Source organism: Sciurus vulgaris, assembly GCF_902686455.1.
Source record: "Sciurus vulgaris genome assembly, chromosome: 6".
NCBI lineage: Eukaryota > Metazoa > Chordata > Mammalia > Rodentia > Sciuridae > Sciurus > Sciurus vulgaris.
In genome coordinates, this window is record NC_136466.1 from 76913317 (window position 1) to 76933082 (window position 19766).

The 19766-nt window shown below is 34.8% G+C and overlaps 1 protein-coding gene across 1 annotated transcript in view; it reads right to left on the reverse strand.

Annotated features, from left to right (window-relative positions):
* MAN2A1 (mannosidase alpha class 2A member 1) overlaps positions 1 to 19766 on the reverse strand; it is a 184917-nt gene that overhangs the window by 139720 nt on the left and 25431 nt on the right. Inside the window, exon 4 of the mRNA XM_079143501.1 lies at positions 2544 to 2715. Within this exon, the coding sequence (XP_078999627.1) occupies positions 2544 to 2715 (172 nt within the window). The remainder of the gene's footprint in view (positions 1 to 2543; positions 2716 to 19766) is intronic.

The window sequence follows — 19766 nt, forward strand, 5'->3', positions numbered from 1 at the left end:
CAAAAAAAGCAAAAAATAAGTACAAATGAGATAAATCCTTAAAAACTAATTAAATCTCAATAGAATTTCTATAAAACTATCGTTTTCTTAGAAAATATAAAATGTTATTTGTATACAAAGAGTAATGTAAGATATAAACAAAATCATTTTTATATTTTAAAACTTAGTCAAAGAACAAAAAAAAAGTTCCATGTAATTTTACAAGGTAGTTCTTAATTTTTAAAAAAATTTTTTTGGTACTGGGGATTGAACTCAGGGGCACTCAACCAGTGAATCACATCATCAGCCCTATTTTGTATTTTCTTTAGAGACACAGTTTCATTGAGTTCCTTAGTGCCTCACCATTGCTAAGGCTGGCTTTGAACTCTGAATCCTCCTGTGTCAGCCTCCCAAACTGCTGGGATTACAGGTGTGTGCCACCATGCCTGGCTAGTTCTTAACTTTTAAACCAGTAGGTGGCTAGAGCTAAACTAAAGATTTAAAAGCCAGGAGCTGTGGCACAAGTATGTAATCCCATTGACTCTGGGAGGTTGAGGCAGGAGGATCAAGTTTGAGGCCAGTCTCAACAACTTAGATAGGCCCTAAGTAAGACCCTGTCTCAAAATTAAAAATAAAAAGGGCTGGAGATGTGACTCGGTGGATAAGCACCCCTGGAGTCAATATCCAATACTGAAAAATAAAAATAAGGCTTCGGAAATGTATGATTGACTCTGTATGTGTGCATATGTGTATATATGTGCACGTGCACACACCTATGTATGTAAATCTAAATTGACTGCTAACATATAAAACATAATAGACATAACACTTTGGAATACCAGTTTATCTTGGGTAACTGGAGGCAATATCCTGACAACAAGTATCTGGAACAGAAGAGTAGCCAGTCGCATTAGCTATGGTGGTTATTCAGTTCACCCTGGTACCTCCAGAGTCTACATTCTCCAAGCAATTACAGAAGTCAATCCTCCCCCAAAACTGTCATTAGATGTTTATGCCAATTTCCATCAAAATCCGAAGACTTTATTTTTTTGATGGAATAGGAAGAACTTAACAAATATAAAGCTCTTTGAGAAAATTAAATGGTCATTCATTAAAATAATCTTTCAATATAGAAAAACGAGAAGATTTAAAGTATCAGCTAATGAAACATCATAAAGCCACAACAATTAAGATGTAATTAAGATACAATTAAGAGTCAAACAGGAGCTGGGATTGTGGCTCAGTGGTAAGAGAGCTTTCTTAGCACATGTATGGCACTGAGTTCAATCCTCAGTACCACATAAAAATAAATAAACATATTGTGTTCATCTATAACTAAAATACAAATATATAATATATACATAGAAGTATGTGTGTGTGTGTGTGTGTGTGTGTGTGTGTGTGTGTGTGTGTGTATAAATAAAAGGAGTTAAACAGAAAAGTTCATGAAACAGGTCAAGAGTCCCAGAATTCAATGCATATTTAAACAGAATAAAGATGGCACTTCAAATCAGTAGAAAAGGATGGATTATTTCAATCTTAGGCAGCTCAGCATACAAAGGCACACTGTCTGCAGGCAGACATCCTGGGCTGGATGGAATATTAGTGCAGCCACGTTTAGCCGCATGACCTCAATGAATTAGTGTCCTTATCTGTAAATGAGGATAATGATCGTACCTACTTCACAAAACTGTTGATAGGATGATCAATTATAAATTTTTTAAGTGCTTAGAACACTAACAAATGTAGTAAGTGTTGCATAAATGATGTTAAATAAATAAAACAAGTCATGATAATTCTTAACTCCTGAGAGCAGGGATACTTGATAATCAGAGAACCACCTGTCATACTATATAGGAGTAAATAAATTGGGGGATTTAAAAAATGAATGGCAAAAAATGAAACTAGAGGAAAAAAAGGACTATTTATCTAAATTGTAGATTAGGGAAGATCTTCCTAACTATGAGAGCAAAAGCAATATCAAAAGAAAATAGATTAATAGATTTGACTACATCAAAAATTTAAGTCTGTATGTCAAAAATTAATAAAAACTTCAGAAAAAATATATATCTCTATAAATGAATCAGAAAAGTATAATCAAACAAGTCACAAAAAATTTAGTCTCTACAACAAATATGCAGCACTATTAGCAATCAAAAATACAAATTAAAGTATCTTTCAACAAATTGACCAAGTTTTTCAAAAATTTTATTGTTGACCAATAAGCTGAGAAATTGATACATTTCTACACAGAAGATTGAAAAATTCACTGAAACGACCTTTCTGGAAATCACCCTGATAATATACTATAAAAATATTTAAACATTAAGCCCCTTTGACCTAGCATTTCCATTTCTAGGACAAACTTGGAATAAGAATTTCAAAGGAAAAGTTTCAATTCTTTTTTTCTTCAGAGATGAATCAAAATCAATGCAAAAATGGATATACAGAAATAAAAGATTCAGAAATAAAGCTAACAATACACCTTCTAAAAATTCAATACTTGTTTCACTATACAATTAAGCTTTAATATTACCAAATTTCAAAAAAACTTTAAAACAAACCTTTTAACAGCTTCCTTCTTCTGAGTATCTATAATATCCCACCATCTTGAAAGGTAAGAGATTTCAGACCAGATAAATTTCCGCCTTGAGTCTTCTTTCAGCTTTATGACCATGTTATTAAAAATATACTGAGTGCTGTCTCTAAAGTAGTCATTGAAAGTCTTCAACCAACCTAAACCAAGACACAAATACACCACAAAGGTCTGATTCATACGGCTGATTACAACTCATTCACATTCCACTGCATTACCTTTGGACATCCTTAGATGTTTCAATCATATAAAGATATATTTAAAATTTTAACCAGTGTTTTCAATTAATGAAGTTCCATTCTAATTGACATAAGACTCAAAAAAACTCATGAACACTGAAACAATAAAAACACTCTAAAATATGCACAAAATTTCAGAAAGAAAAAAGAAAAATTAAGATGACTTAAGGCCAAAAATGTGGTTATTTTTGCCTAAACAATCCATTTAATTATTTATCCGTCATTGAGGAAATTTTTTTAATCTTAAAAATCTAAACAGTGCTAACAAATTGGCACTATTCTTTCCAGAATATAGAATCAAAACTGTATCCTTTCATGCCACATCTAAAATTTTCCACCTATCAAATGAGTTAAAATAAAGACAGACAAAATCACAAATATAAACTAAACCTAAAAGTTAGAAGCAGGAAATAAGTACATACAGTACTACCATGAATACTAGGAAGAAGAATTCTTCCCAAAACAGGCATTTGTTACCAAAAACTATTCATTATTCAATTTTTTTGGGAAGTACAAAATGTCACTAAATCAAACACCAAAGGGTTTGTAGACCTTTTTTAAAAAAGAGAATTATAGGTATTTATGACTTGCTTCTCTGAGGTTTTTTTCTTACTACTTTTCAAATATCCTAGAAATTTAGACTGAAGACATTAGCAATTTGATTATAAGGAACATTTTTAACAAGACCCACAATTCCAAACATAGCCCCATCAGTCAATTAAAATGATCTGGCAAAAACCTAACACTGCCACCAATTTCACCTACTGGTGGTAGGCAAAGTGGACCCCCTGGAAAATAACGTAGTCTCATCTATTAAAACCTTTATTTTTCCCCCAAGTCTCAGTCTCAAGACTTTTATTTAATAAGATTTTTGCTTTTAGAATTTATATCGTAAACTGTGGAAAAAGCATGTAGCATAAATTGTATATGAAATCGTATAAGAAGGAGAGTTTCGAGACATCCAGGATGAATTACTACTCATTTGATTTCAGACATCATCATATGAGAGAACTAAAGGATAAGGGGTCCAAATTACTGTTTGTCTATGATTAACAGTCAATGTGTACCGAATCTGCTAGCAAAAAACGAGTAACAATGAATAAAAACCTGCTAGGGCAAAAAAAGATAATACAAATGTTTCGACAATGTGCACTGTTGAAAAGGACCCTGCAGCTGTGACTGGATTTATCCCTCTTGTTTTGACTCATTCACTCTACAATTATTTAATTAGCACCTACAATATGGCAGGTATGATGCCTGGTAAGTCAAACAGGAATAGTATAAGATACTCTATAGGACCTTCTTGATCTTGTGCCACTTTTAAAGTGGTTTTGTCACCAAAACAAGGTTTCTGGATAATTTAAGTTTTCCATGTTTAATTAAAAAGCCTTTAAAAAAAAAAAGCCTATACCTTTAGAAAAACTCAAAAATATCTCATGAAATAATGATTTGCACAGAATTCCATCTTGCTTTTTGAAGGTACTAACCTAGAGCTCTATCCCATAACTACCATGCCCAAATCCCCATCTGAATTCCCAGAGATAGGCAAAAAGAATCCAAATTACCTTTAACTGGGTATTTCCTAAGTTCCCTTTGTCCATGCCAACACTGAGTTTAGAAACACCAAGTACTTAGAACTGAACTTTGGATATAATACATGACAAACATTAGCTGCTATTATTTTTACTATCAGCATTGTCATAGCCAGTCTACACTGTCCTTTGCCCACTGGTACAATAAAACCAGGTAAAGGGGAAATAAAAAAAGATATTTCTTAACACCTAATTTTTTTATTTGTTCTAATTAGTTATACATGACAGCAGAATGCATTTTGATACATGGTACACAAATGGAGCATGACTTCTCATTCCTCTGGCTGTACATGGTGCTGAGTCACACCAGTAGTGTAAACATACAGGTATATAGGGTAAAAATGTCTCATTCTACCATCCTTCACATCTCCACTGCCTCACCCCTCCCTGCAATCCCCTGTACCTTCATTCTTCCCTACCCCCAACGCCCACTATAGATCAGCTCCACTTATCAAAGAAAACACTCAGCTTTTGGTTTTTTGTGATTGGCTTATTTCACTTAGATATTCTCTAGTTCCATCCATTTACTTCTAAATGCCATAATTTCATTCTTCTTTAAGGTTAAGTAATAGTCCATCATGTTTATGTACCATTTTTTTTTTATTTTTTTATTTTTACAGACTGCATTTTGATTCATTATACACAAATGGAATATCATTTCAATTCTATGGTTGTACACAATGTAGCTTCATATCATTCCTGTAATCATACATGTACATAGGATAATGATGTCTGGCTCATTCCACCATTTTTCATACCCCCCACCCTCTCATTTCCCTCTACATAATCTAAAGCTCATCCATTCTTCTCTCATCCCCTCACACCCTCCACCCCCATTATATGTTTTCATCCATTTATTAGGGAAAACATTCAGCCTTTGGTTTTGGGGGATTTATTTATTTCACTTAGGATGATATTCTCCGATTCCATCTATTTCTCTGCAAATACCATAATATTATTCTTCTTTATGGCTGAACAATATTACACTGTGTATATATATCACAGTTTCTTTATCCATTCATCTGTTGAAGGGCATCTAGGTTGGTTCCACTATCTAGCTACTGTGAATTGAGCTGCCTTACTGTCATGTGCTAATTTTAAGTCCTTTGGGTATAAACTGAGGAGTGGGATAACTGGGTCAAAAGGTGGGTCCATTCCAAGTTTTCTGAGAATTCTCCACACTGCTTTCCAGAATGGCTGCACCAATTTGCAACTGCACCAGCAATGTCAAAGTGTGCCTTTTTCCCCACATCCACACCAACATCTATTATTGTTTGTGTTCTTGATAATAGCCATTCTAATTGGAATAAGATGAAATCTTAGAGTTGTTTTAATTTGCATCTCTAATTACTAGAGATGTTGAATACTTTTTCATAAATTTATTAATTGCCTGTATGTCTTCTTCTTTAAAATGTCTGTCCAGTTCCTTGGCCCTTTTATTGATTGGGTTCTTTGTATTTTGGGTGTAAAGTTTTATAAGTTCTTTATAAAATTTGGAGATAAGTGCTGTATCTGAAGTGTGTGTGGAAAAGTTTTTTTTTCCCACTCTGTAGGCTCTTTTCACATTCTTGATTGTATCCTTTGCTGAGAAAAAGCTTTTAGTTTGAGTCCATCCCACTTATTGATTCTTGCTTTGACTTCTTGTGCTTTGGGAGTCTTGTTAAGGAAGTCTGGTCCAAAGCCAACATGATGAAGATTCAGGCCTACTTTGTCTTCTACTTGGTGCAGGGTCTCTGGTCTAATTCCTAAGTCCTTGATCCATTTTGAGTTGAGTTTTGTGCAAGGTGAGAGATAGAGGTTTAATTTCATTTTACTGCACATGGATTTCCAGTTCTCCCAGCACCATTTGTTGAACAGGTTTTCTTTTCTCCATTGTATGTTTTTGGCTCCTTTGTCTAGTATGAAGTGACTGTATTTATGTGGGTTCATCTCTGTGTCTTCTATTCTGTACCATTGGTCTGCATGATATTCTTTATCCATTCAACTGTTGAAGGGCACCTAGGTTGGTTCCATAGTTTAGCTATTGTGAATTGAGCTGCTATAAACACTGATGTGGTTGCATCAATGTACTATGCTGATTTTAAGTCCTTGGGTACAAACCAAGGAGTGGGATAGCTGGGTCATATGGTGATTCCATTCCAAGTTTTCTAAGGAATCTCCACACTGCTTTCCAGAGTGGTTACACCAATATGCTTTCCCACCAGCAATGTATGAGTGTGCATTTTTCCCCACATCCTTGCTAACACTTATTATTGTTTGTATTCTTGGTAAGTGCCATTCTGACTGGAGTGAGATGAAATCTTAGAGTAATTTTGATTTGCACTTCTTTAATTGCTAGAGATGATGAACATTTTTTCATGTCTGTTGATCGACTATATTTCTTCTTCTGTGAGGTGTCCAGTTCCTTGGCCATGTTGAAGACTACTACCCTGTCAGAATATAATTGCATTTGAAGATAAGATCTTTAAAAAGGTAAATTCCATAATGACTGGTACTCTTAGAAGGAGATTAGGGCACAGACACACAGAAAGAAGACCATGAGAAGACAAGGAGAAGATGGACATCTACAAGCCAAGGAGAGAGAAGCTCCCCAAAGAAACCAATCCTGACACCTTGATCTTGGACTTCTATCCTCCAGAACTATGAGAAAATAAACCTCAGTTGTTTAAGCCACCTCATAGCTCACGGTAGTTTGTTACAGCAGCAGTGGTAAACTAAGGCAGCCTTAGAAGAAATTAGTGTTATTATCATCCCTACAAAAAAAGATTGCAATATAGAGATAATTTATCAAGTACCATCTTAACATTTAATATTCTATATTTACCTACATATTACAACATTAAGCTGAATTCCAACGTATACAAATTTATTTCTGTACCATGCTCTTATTACTTAAGTGTAACAAGGACTATGTAAATTACCTAAAAGGCTTTGCTAGAATTATCATCTTTTAAGACATCATTTATGTCTTTTATCTAAATTTTAGCAAAGGTTAAAACTAATTCCTAATTATTTTGCTACTAGCTAAATTAAAGAACTATGAACAGTGAATGCCTCCAAAATTAATTTAATAGAAAAACTCCAAAAATCTAGCATAAAAGGTAAATTTAAAAGGACTAGTCTTAATAAAGATAAATAAGTAAAAGGCTTTTTAAAAAATATATAACTATTTAGTTTCAACAGTTATAATTTGTTATGAACTAAGATCATTTCAAAGACTCATAAATTCATAAGAGTTTTCATAGAGGAATCATGGTGACTGATTAATCCATTTTGCCTTCAACATTTCATTTGCCCTTTAACAATCATGTAGAGAATATGTCAAAGATATTTACATGAACCAAAATACAAGCTTGGAGAAGTCAACTTAAAAGCCTTCCATAAAACTCATCTATAATAGATACTAATACCACTACAATATAGCACAATTAATGAAGAATGAACTGAAAGATAGCCTCTTGCAGCTTCCAATATTGAGTAATATAACAGTAAATTAGTTTTTATTGCTCTTATACAATAGGCTAATCAAGTATTCCCTTTTACACTGAATTGGGTCTTTCTTTTTCTAAATCACTGTAAAAACTACAATTGTATATTAACATGAGATCAGATAGACAGTATTTTATGAAAAGTTGTATGAGATGAATTCTTGTGACATAAAATTGTATTCCTATCTCTAGATTTAATAATCTTAGGACATTTAGTTGCAAGCTGATTTACTTAAGTGGTCAATTCACATTTTTTTTCTTTTCCTTGAATACATTTTGAAATTGAACCAGGGATAGAACAGCATTGAAAATACCTTTCAATTTATTCTTTTTCACTCTAACCACCCAATGACCCACAAAAGAGCCAATAGCTGTTTTAAATAATTGGAGAAACATCTAAAATAATGAGTGAATAATTAGAAGTTCCACAAAGCAGATATAAATCCAAATTAAATATACCATTTTTTAAAATTTACGTTCTAAAATAAAATACTAATAAAGTTGAAAGTTCTATTGCCTATTTTCAATGTATAAAAACAATCAAGTACCTATAATTACTGATAAATCACTATTTTTAAATTTTGGACTCTTGATTATAGCTTAGAAGTATGTGGAGATCTGATTTTCTTAAGGAACACATTTTTTTTCTTTTTCTTTTTGGTGAGGGGGGTGGTACATGGGCACACGCAATACTACCATGAGTACCTAGGCAAGAGTTATCTGGCCCTGATCTAGAAGGATCTCCCCATTTGTCCTCCAACCATACCACTTCACACAGGATAAATCCACAGGTTAAAGAACTTAGCCACCCAGAGTCTGACATGCCCTCCAAGAACCAGGGCTCAAAATCTGTGCAAACAGCACCAAAGCGCGTTCTTCAGCCCTGGCAGGGCCCTTCTGTAAGTCCATCCTCATGAGTACACTAGAACCTGCAACTGGGAACCTCCCTACCGGAGCAGGACCTAGAGGCTGCAGTTTATTAGGGTGTGAACAGAGCCCTGTGGTGTCTGCAAGCAAAGTTTTTCCTGGTTTGGGACAGGGCCAGGTCTGGGAGGAAAGGGAACTGGACTACTCCCTAGGTTGATCCTTCCTGTATACACCATCACACTCCAGTGGAAAACAGGAGCCTGCGCAGTATAAAGACTAAGACCACACTCAGTCTTCCAGATCACAGAGGAATTTCTATTTCTTTCTTTTTTATTTTAAGCCACCTATTATTTTGATTATTAACTTTTAAATATTGAGACTTGGGGTATGTGGGCCTCTTTGTACTTTTGCCCCAGATCCTACAAATTTTTTTTTTTAATTTGTAGTTATACATGACAGTAGAATGCACTTTGATACATCATATTAAAATGGAGTATGATTTCTCACTCTTCTGGTTGGACATGATGTAGAATCCCACATATATGTACATAGGATAATAATGTCTGATTCATTCTACTATCCTTCCTACCTGATAGCCCCCTGCTCCCTTCACTCCCTCTGCTGAATCCAGAGTAACTCTATTCTTCCCTAACCCTCCATCCCTTATTGTGAATTAGTATCTGCATATCAGAGAAAACATTTGGCTTTTGGTATTTTTGACTTATTTCACTTAGCATGGTATTCTCCAGCTCCATCCATTTACCACCAAACGCCATAATTTCATTCTTCTTTAAGGCTGAGTAATAGTCCATCATGTTTCTGTACCATATTTCCTTTATCCATTCATCTGTTGAAGGGCACCTAGGTTGGTTCCATAGTTTAGCTATTGTGAATTGAGCTACTATAAACACTGATGTGGTTGCATCAATGTGCTATGCTGATTTTAAGTCCTTGGGTACAAACCAAGGAGTGGGATAGCTGGATCAAATGGTGATTCCATTCCAAGTTTTCTAAGGAATCTCCACACTGCTTTCCAGAGTGGTTACACCAATTTGCAGTCCCACCAGCAATGTATGAGCATACCTTTCCCCCACATCCTCACCAACATTAATTGTTGTATTCTTGATAACTGCCATTTTGACTGGGGTGAGATGATATCTTAGAGCAGTTTTGATTGCATTTCTCTAGTTGCTAAAGATGTTGAACATGTTTTCTTATGTTTGTTGATTGATTTTATTTCTTCTTCTGTGAAGTGTCTGTTCAGTTCCTTAGCCATTTATTGATTATTTGTGGGGGTTTTTGGTGTTTTTTTTTTTTGTTTTTGTTTTTTTTTTTTGTAAACAAATGGGATACATGTTGTTTCTCTGTTTGTACATGGAGTAAAGGCATACCATTTGTGTAATCATAAATTTACAAAGGTAATGTTGTTTGATTCATTCTGTTATTTTTTCCCTTCCCCCCACCCCTCCCACCCCTCTTTTCCCTCTATACAGTCCTTCTGGTGTTAAGTTTTTTGAGTTCTTTATAGACCATGGAGATTAGTGCTTTATCTGAGGTGCATGTGGTACAGATTTTCTCCCATTCTGTAGGCACTCTTTTCACTTTACTAATTGCTTCCTTTGCTGAGAAGAAGCATTTTAGTTTGAATCCATCCCACTTATTGATTCTTGATTTTACTTCTTGCACTTTAGGGGTCTTGTTAAGGAAGTTAGGTCCTAAGATGACATTGTGAAGATTTGGGCCTACTTTTTCTTCTATTAGGGACAGGGTCTCTGTTCTAGTACCTAAGTCTTTGATCCACTTTGAGTTGCATTTCATGCAGGGTGACAGCACAGGGGTTAAATTTCATTTTATTACACATAGATTTTCAATTCTCCTACCACCATTTATTGAACAGGCTATCTTTTCTCCAATGTATGTTTTTGACACTTCGTCTAGTATGAAATAATTGTATTTATGTGGGTTTGTCTCTGTGTCTTCTATTCTGTACCTTTGGTCTACATGTCTCTTTTGCTGCGAATACCATGCCATTTTTGTTACTATGGCTCTGTAGTATAGTTTAAGGTTGATACTGTGATAGCTCCTGCTTCACTCTTCCTGCTAAGGATTGCTTTTACTATTCTGGGTCTCTTATTCTTCCAAATGAATTTCATGATTGCTTTTTCTAGTTCTATGAAGAATGTCACTGGGATTTTAATAGGAATTGCATTAAATCTGTATAATGCTTTCAGTAGAATGGCCATTTTGACAATATTAATTCTGCCTATCCAAGAGCACGTGAGGTCTTTCCATCTTCTAAGGTCTTCTTCAATTTCTTTCATAGTGTTCTGTAGTTTTCACTGTAGACGTCTCTAACCTCTTTTGTTAGATTGATTCTCAAGACATACCCTTCTCAACTTCAAGAATCCAATAGACCACAGCACAATAATACCGGATGACTTTAACAAACCTCTCTCACTACTGGATAGATCTTTCAAACAAAAACTGAACAAAGAAACTCTACAACTAAATAATACAATCAATAATTTAGAATTCACAGACATATATAGAATATTTCATCCATCAATGAGTGAATACACTTTCTGATCAGCAGCGCATGGATTCTTCTCTAAAACAGACCATATCTTATGCCATAAAGCAACTCTTAACAAATACAAAAAATAGAGATAATACTCTGCATCCTATCAGATCGTAATGGAAAGAAATTAGAAGTCAATGAATAAAAAATAGAAGCTACTCTAATATCTGGAGACTAAATAATACACTATTAAATGACAAATGGATAACAGAAAAAATCAGGATGAAATAAATACTTAGAGGTAAATGATAATAGTGATAAAACACATCAAAATCTCTGGGATACCATGAAGGCAGTGCTAAGAGAAAAATTCACTGCATTGAGCTTATTCATTAAAAGAATAAAAAGTCAACAAATAAATGACCTAATATTACATCTCAAGCCCTAGAATAAGAAAAACAAACACCAAACACTGTACAAGACAGGAAATAATTAAAATCAGAACCAAAATCAATGAAATTGAAACAAAAGAAAAAATTTAAAAAATTGACAAAACATAAAGTTGGTTCTTTGAAAATATAAATAAAATAAACCCCTAGCCATACTAATGAAGAGAAAAAAGAGAAAACTCAAATTATTAAAATATGTGATAAAATAGGAAGTATCACAATGGACACTACTGAAATACAGAAGATAATTAGAAACTATTATGAAAATTTATACACTAATAAAATAGAAAATATTGAAGACACTGAAAAATTTCTGGAGACATATGATCTACCTAAACTGAATCAAGAGGTCATATAAGATTTAAACAGAACAATTTTAAGAAATGAAATAGAAAATGTCATTAAAAGCCTACCAAGAGGGGCTGGGGAGATAGCTCAGTCGGTAGAGTGCTTGCCTTGTAAGCACAAGGCCCTGGGTTCGATCCCCAGCACCCCCCCAAAAAAAAAAAAAAAAAAAAAAAAAGGCCTACCAAGTAAGAAAACCCCAGACAGATTCTCAGCCAAGGACTACAAGACCTTCAAAGAATTATTAACACCAATATTCCTCAAATTGGTCCATGAAATAGAAAAGAAGGGAACCCTTCCAAACTCATTCTGTGAGGCTAATATCACCCTGATGATAAGATCAGACAAGACACATCAAGGAAAGAAAACTTCAGACCAATATCCCTGATGAACACAGATGCAAAAAATTCTCAATAAAATTCTGCAACTCAGAACAAAAACATATTTAAAAGATAGTGCCACACAATCAAGTGGGGTTCACCCCTGGGATGTAGGGTTGGTTCAACATATGGAAATCAATAAACATAATTCATCATATCAATAGACTTAAAAACAAGAATTATATGATCACCTCAATAGATGCAGAAAAAGCATTTGACAAAATACAGCACCCCTTCACGTTTAAAAAACTAGAAAAACTTAGTAGGAACATACCTCATCATCATAAAAGCCATATATGCTAAATCTAAGACCAACATAATTCTACATGGAGAAAAATTTAAAGCATTCCTCTAAAAACTGGAACAAGACAAGGATGCCCTCTTTCACCACTACTATTCAACATCATCCTTAAGCTTCTAGCCAGAGCAATTAGGGGAAAGAAATTTAAGGGATATGAATAGGAAAAGAAGAAATCAAACTATCACCATTTGCCAATGGCATGATTCTGTTATTTAGAAGATCCAAAAACTTCTACCAGAAAACTTTTAGAATTCATAAATGAATTCAGCAAAGTGGCAGGATATAAAATTAACACCCATAAATCAAATGTGTTCCTATATATCAGTGATTAATCTACTGAAAGAGAATCAAGACAACTACCCCATTTGAGACAACAGTCTCAAAAAAAATTTCTCCAAATCTTTGAAGCAGACCTGGGTACACTAAAACCCAAACTTCAACTCAATCAATTCTCATAAATCTAGCACCTGATACAAACCTACACAAGCAAGAGTTCAGTAAATATGTACCTGAGAGATGAAATGTACAACCGAAAGGACTAGGGCAAAAAAAAGAATGGGGGAAGAGAAATGCAAATTTATCACTTCAACTAGAAGTGAAACCAAAGGTAAAAGATACTATACTACAAGCTTGACTATGTTCACTATTCTAAAGCTAACCTAATTATCTTTGTCCTTTAAGTTTCTACAATAATTAAAAAGGCCCTGTCAGTCCTAAGACGATTTAAAACACCGATCCCTAAAAAGGTACACTCCCCGCCCCCCCAAAAAAAGAACTGGTGTTGGCTGCAACAATAATGTTTTTGATGAGAATATTAATTCCAATCAAAAGCTAAACTGGTGCCAACTTTTGGGAAAGCATGAAAAGATTTTGAGTAAAAAATTAATTATATTCCAATAAGTAACAAACTGGTAACATTTAAAACATTGAACCTAAGCTTTAAGCTATTTCCATTTCAATAGAAAAGTATTCTCAAATTTAAAATAAATACAAGCATGCTTATAAAGCAAGCTTCCTTATTTTAGTAATTGAGCTATTTTCTAGCAGCAAATGAGTAACACGTTTCTTCCCTCAGTGGTTAATCCTTCAATATTTGCCTGCAACATGCAGTCTTACACTTAAGGGGTGATGTATAATTTTAACTGGTATCACTAGTACTCAGATATGTTCATGATTAATTTTAATTCCAAGGTTTCTCTTGAAATTAAGTTAGTTAGTAAGTTAGGTTTACTTCTCCCCCTGATAAACTGTGAAAGCGTTTTACTTAACATCCTAGTTCATTTCATTCAAAGAGGTACAAGCATCTAATAAGGGCAAGTAATAAAGCAAAGCTAAATGAACACAGATTCTACAGTGAAAATAAGAACAAAATGTTGTGGAAATAAAATACCAGAAGAGCAGACGAGAGATTTCAGTCTTAGTTATCAGCTGGATACACGGAAAAGCATATAGAAAGGACACCAAACCTTAAAAATACATGTTAATTTCAGGGTGCGTAAGGCAGTTGGGTTCACTGGTGGAAACAGTCAGAGAAAATAAAATTAAAAATAGAAGTGGGGAACAGAGATTAAAAATATTTGAAATCATTATTGTTCTTACAGAAAATAAGGAGGAAGTTAAGGTTTTCAGGTCTGTGCTTTCAAAAATATATGTACCAACAGTGTAAAGCATACAGTTATAAGGTAAAATAGAAACAGATACAGGAAATGAGACCATTGGAAGAGTTTATTCAAAAAATGGTTTCAAACTGCAGTGGAAATAGACCAAGGGAAATAAGAGACCAATGAAGCAAAATAAAAAGAACTTAGTAACTGACTACAGTTTCTGGAGACGATAAGGAGAGAGTTAAAGATAGAGCCAATGCTTCTACAGACCTCTTAAATCTCTGGGAACCTATAAACCTGCTGATTCCTCTAAATGCTTTTGAACTCGGTTTCCAAAATAAGACCACCTTTTTTTTCCAGGTGATTTAGTGTTATCTGATAGCTTTATAAATCTATCAGTTTCACTTCCATTAGTTGTTTGAGATACAGTACTTTTAAAATCCACATCAGGTGCTGCCACTGAAAACTTTACACCACACCACAAGAACCTATTTGCATTACCATTAGGACAGCTGGGATTTGGGTCATCCCGATCCTGCAGCTGTGTATGTATAATGTCCAGCTTACTCTATTGCTTTTGAAAGTGTCCTTTAAAAGACCTGCATATACCTTGATACATGAAACCTACAATTGTGAGGTCAGCCTCCAAAATAATTTCTAGATCTATGCAAAAGTCAACTGGTTTCTTTTTACAAATCCCATCTGTGAGCATCTAATAACACCAACTGGGGATGCTTCAGACCTGCTATGTCTTTACCAAGCAGAGCTTACTTGCCTGAAATAATGGAAAACAGTATCTCTAATGAGTGACATCATTAGAACTAAAACAAAAAGAGACTTCTTTTGATGAGTTTTTCTCAGGGTATGTGAGGAAGACAGCCTTGTGGTCAGGTAGGCCGCACAAATTACCAGGCTTACAAGAAGAACCCACTTTAAAAGCTGGAAAATACTGATTCAAAATCACTTCCTCATAGAAAATGTTGCAATGAGGAAAACCATTAACTCTCTCACATACTAATGTAGTATTTAAGGTAAGAGACATCCATTTCAATATGAAAAGATTAGAAAAATAACAAGGCAAAAAGGATAAGAAATTGTGTGTTGAGGGGTCCACTTTTGCAAGACAGTTCAAAAAAATCACTTTTATGATTAAAAATACTAAAGGAGATGATATTTGGCATGGCAATACTTAAAAGACTTTCCTCCTCAATGCTCTGCCTGTGGCTTCACAAGAGTTACCCACAAATGGCACTATCATATTAAAGAACAGTTATAAGTCCTTGTTCTAGAGCCAAGATCATCTAGGTTCAAATCCAGTTCCGCAACAGAGAGATTACTCATCCTTTCTCCTGCCTCTTTTCTTATCTATGAAATAAGGACAATAATATGACTCGGTCAAAAGTTGCTGAGAGAAATAATGGATTTAATATATGTAAAAATACCTAGAACAGTGCACAAAACTTGGTAACTTCCCTAAGCTTCAGCAGTCGTTTTCATTACCCGGGCACAGGTGAGCAGTGAAGCACCCAGGATTGATACAGTTAACTGAAATGCAGGGAATCAGAAGACATTTAATGACCACCTACATCTCTAGGAGTCACTGAACCTAAATGATCCCCAAGGAAAAACATCTAAAGACAATCCAAACCATCTGCATTTTCTTCCTCTAAAAAGAAACCTGAATATATAAATTCTGGATATCTCTTATAAGCATAATTCTAGAGTCATGTAATTAATTCTCAAATGTTATCATTCTCTTAACAATTAAGGTTTTCGGATAAAATAAAGGATGCCAAGTTAGATTTGAATTTCGTATGAACAACAAACATTTAGTATGCTGAATGTAATATTTGGAACACACAGATTCACATACTAAAATACTATCCATTTTTTATTCGAAATTCAAGTTTGACCGAATATCATGTATTTTAATTTGCTAAATTGACAATCCTATTAACAATACAAAGTCCACATAAATGTGCTAAATTAGTCGGGCACAGTGGTACACACCTAGGAGCTGAGACAAGAGGACTGCAAGTTCCAGACTAGCCTCAGCAACTTAAAGATACCCTGTCTCAAAATAAAACATTAAAAAGACTGAGTTCAAGCTCTGTGGAAGTGTCCCTGGGTTCAATCCCTAGTACCAAAAAGAAGCGGGGAAAGGTGCTACATTTGCTAATACCCATAAATCGAGAAGAAAAGAAAGATAATCATTTGAATCAAAACAAAGTATTTTAAGCAACAGTATGGTTAATGGAAAGAACATGGATTTTAGAAACTGACAAACCTGGGCTTCATTTCACAAATCTCAGAGAATTTATCATTGACTGACTTTGGAACAAATTACTACATTTCTCCTCAGCTTCACTGCCCTCACCTGTTAAATGAGGCTTCGTTCACCACTTTCCACTCCCCTCTTGCCAGACAGGCAACAAATGCTAGTAGCTCTCAGCTCTTCCTCATACTATGTGACTTTCAGGAAATCAAATTTCCCAGCATGGTTGTCAAAACCAAAGAATCCACTTCATTCTGCAGCAACTAAACCAAAGAGTGTACTTCCCAAACTGTTGGGGGCTATGCCATGCGGACTACACCAAGAGGGCACCTGGCAGCCAGCCAGAAGTTGTTTTGATCACATCGACAGTGAGGAAGTCGGTTAGCATTGACACTCAGGTGCTTTATCACTGACCGTATTCAAGTGAGTCCATGCACACAAAGAGTGCACATGTGTTCCCAAATGCTCCTGCACGTGCCTGCTCATTTTGATCTTTGCCGTGATTGGGCAGCTGGAACTGGCGTGGCCCTGCCCTCCGCCTTCTGGAGGGAATATAAGCCGGCAGTAGGCGGAAAGCAAGGAGAAGCAGCAGCAGCAAGCAAGAAGCAGCAGCAAGCAGTAAGCAGCAAGCAGCTGCAGATCGTAGAGCAGAGAACTGAGAACACACCTCTAGGTCATAGATCACAGATCGCAGTACGAGGGACGCACCACTAAGAAGCACCTCAGAAAGATAGCACCTAGTTCACAGGATGTAGGACCTACCTCTAAGAAGAAGCAACGGAACTCTAAGAAGAAATAGATCTCTGATAAGCGTAGAAGCCTGTCTTTCTCTAAAACTTCCTCTATAAGCAAAGCCTATCCTTCTCTCAAAGCTTCTCTTCCTCTAAAATCAAGCAAGCCTCTTTTTCCTCAATAAGCTAGGGAATAAGCAAGCAAGCAAGGAAGCAGCTCAGGAATAGAAGTAGTTTATTTCCAGTCCACCTCCGATAAATATCCGTGCAATTGTTGCTGCGGGTAGCAACACCAAACTGTATGCACACAAACCTTTCCAGCTACTAACCAATTCATTCCAATCAGTAGCTTTCTTTGACAGCCAGGTTTCTGTCTCAAAGGCCTTCCACCTACACAAACATTAACCAGAATGGCTGACCAAACTGCTTTCAATGTCTATACTTGACAGTATTCCAAGAGAAATGTTTGACTATAATATCACACTGTGATTTGTTCACATTTTCAACTGTTTTACAAACTTTTTTAGAGTAAGGATTCACAAATTTACTTCAAATAATTATATAATATTAAATAGAAAAATCTATTTTCTTAGTTTAAAAAAAACTGAAAAATTTCACTGTTTCAATAAGCAATTCTTCCAAAGAACTGCAAATGCACAAAAGAAAATTATTTTCCGGTATCACTTGTGAGACTAAGTCTTCCTACTATTTTAGAGTCATACCACATGGGGGATTATTTTCTAATGTTCATTTTACAAATTGCTTAACTAACAATATGCTGTTCAACCTTCCATTTAGCATACCTTATCTTTTCTTTACACACTGTGATTTCTTTGAAGGAAAATTAACTAAATATTTCAGCAGTTTAACTAGTGGGAAGCAAAGAATTAAGATTGTAGATACAAAGGTGCTGTAATTCTGTTTTAATCAGCTTATTAAATACAACATGAACATGTATCAATCAACTAGCATTTAATTTCATGGTCTATGATTCACAACTTTTCAAAAGCATACGAGTAAAAAGTTATCAGCATTTACCTAACAATTCCTTTCCAATTTTGTTTTAACTCATGTAAAGCATTTAAATATTATATGACAGTTGTAACCTGTCCTTACAGACTGGAAGAACACATAATAGGAATTTTATTACGATACAAATCTATTTTGAAATTTACCTTTTCTTGCAGGATATTACACCTCAGCCCAAAATAAAAAATAGCCACATATACACACAGATATAGCAACACAAATTCTTAGGAGACTAAATACTGGAATCTTTTGAATTTTTATTTCAAATATTTTGATCCCCAACAGACATAAATCCACTAATTAAACAAACTGTTAAAGTTTGTTTTAAATTGTTGCTGCAGAAAATGCAAACAAAACTCTATGAATCTCATTTAAAGTAAACTGCCTAACTGCATATTCATTTAGGAGTATTCTACAAAGACTTCCCTTTACAGAGTCACATTTTGACTTGGAATATATGTGCACATACTTTTCTCTTTTTCCCTATTGAAAAGTTATTTTCATGATATTTCAAAATAATTTAGTTTATCAATATTCTGTTAAGGACTACTGAAAATCATTAAGAAAAGTCAGTGAATTCTTTTCTCTAGCATTTTGTTAGAAAGAAAAAAATCACTTTAGTTTTAAAAGGCCTGTTTCTGACCATTATTTTTAACACAAGTGGAGAAAGGCCTGAGGGTAAGGGTCATTAACATTTTTTACTAAAACAAAATGATTCATGTGGTTGCTAGGATACCAACAGACATTCATTTATTGCAGTCAGAAACAGTTATTAGGGCTGTCCTCTCACAAAACAACATAGTTTACAGTAGGAACCATAATACAAATAAGCAAAAAAGGATATAAGGGAAGGACAATGACTGCCCTCAGAGAGCTTACTATCTATTGTTAGTATACAAAAGTACGAAGTACATTTTAAATAAAACTTTTGTAAAAGAAATAGAAATAAGTAAACATCCAGAAAGGAGTTAAAGAAAAACACAGACCCAGAAGAAAGGCAAATATGTTAACCTACTCTGGAAAGTTAAGATTCATTAGTCCTTTGACTTATTTAACTGAATCACGATAATTTCATACTCTACACCACTTAACTATTCTAGGCATTCCACACATGGTGATTAATAAGACAAGAGGTCCAGCCCTTACTGAGTTTACACTCCAGGAGTAGACCAAGTGAAAGTACTGTAAATAACTACATCTTCATGTATGTGCAAGCTGAGGTGTGTGTGAACATGTGGTGGAGGGGCATGCAGACAGGTCAGTGATATTTAGCAATGACTACATGCAAATACTGTGCTAAGCGTGAGAACAGACTTTAGGACACATGTTCTCTGCCACTCAATTTTACCCTAGTGGGACAGCCAAGTAAACTG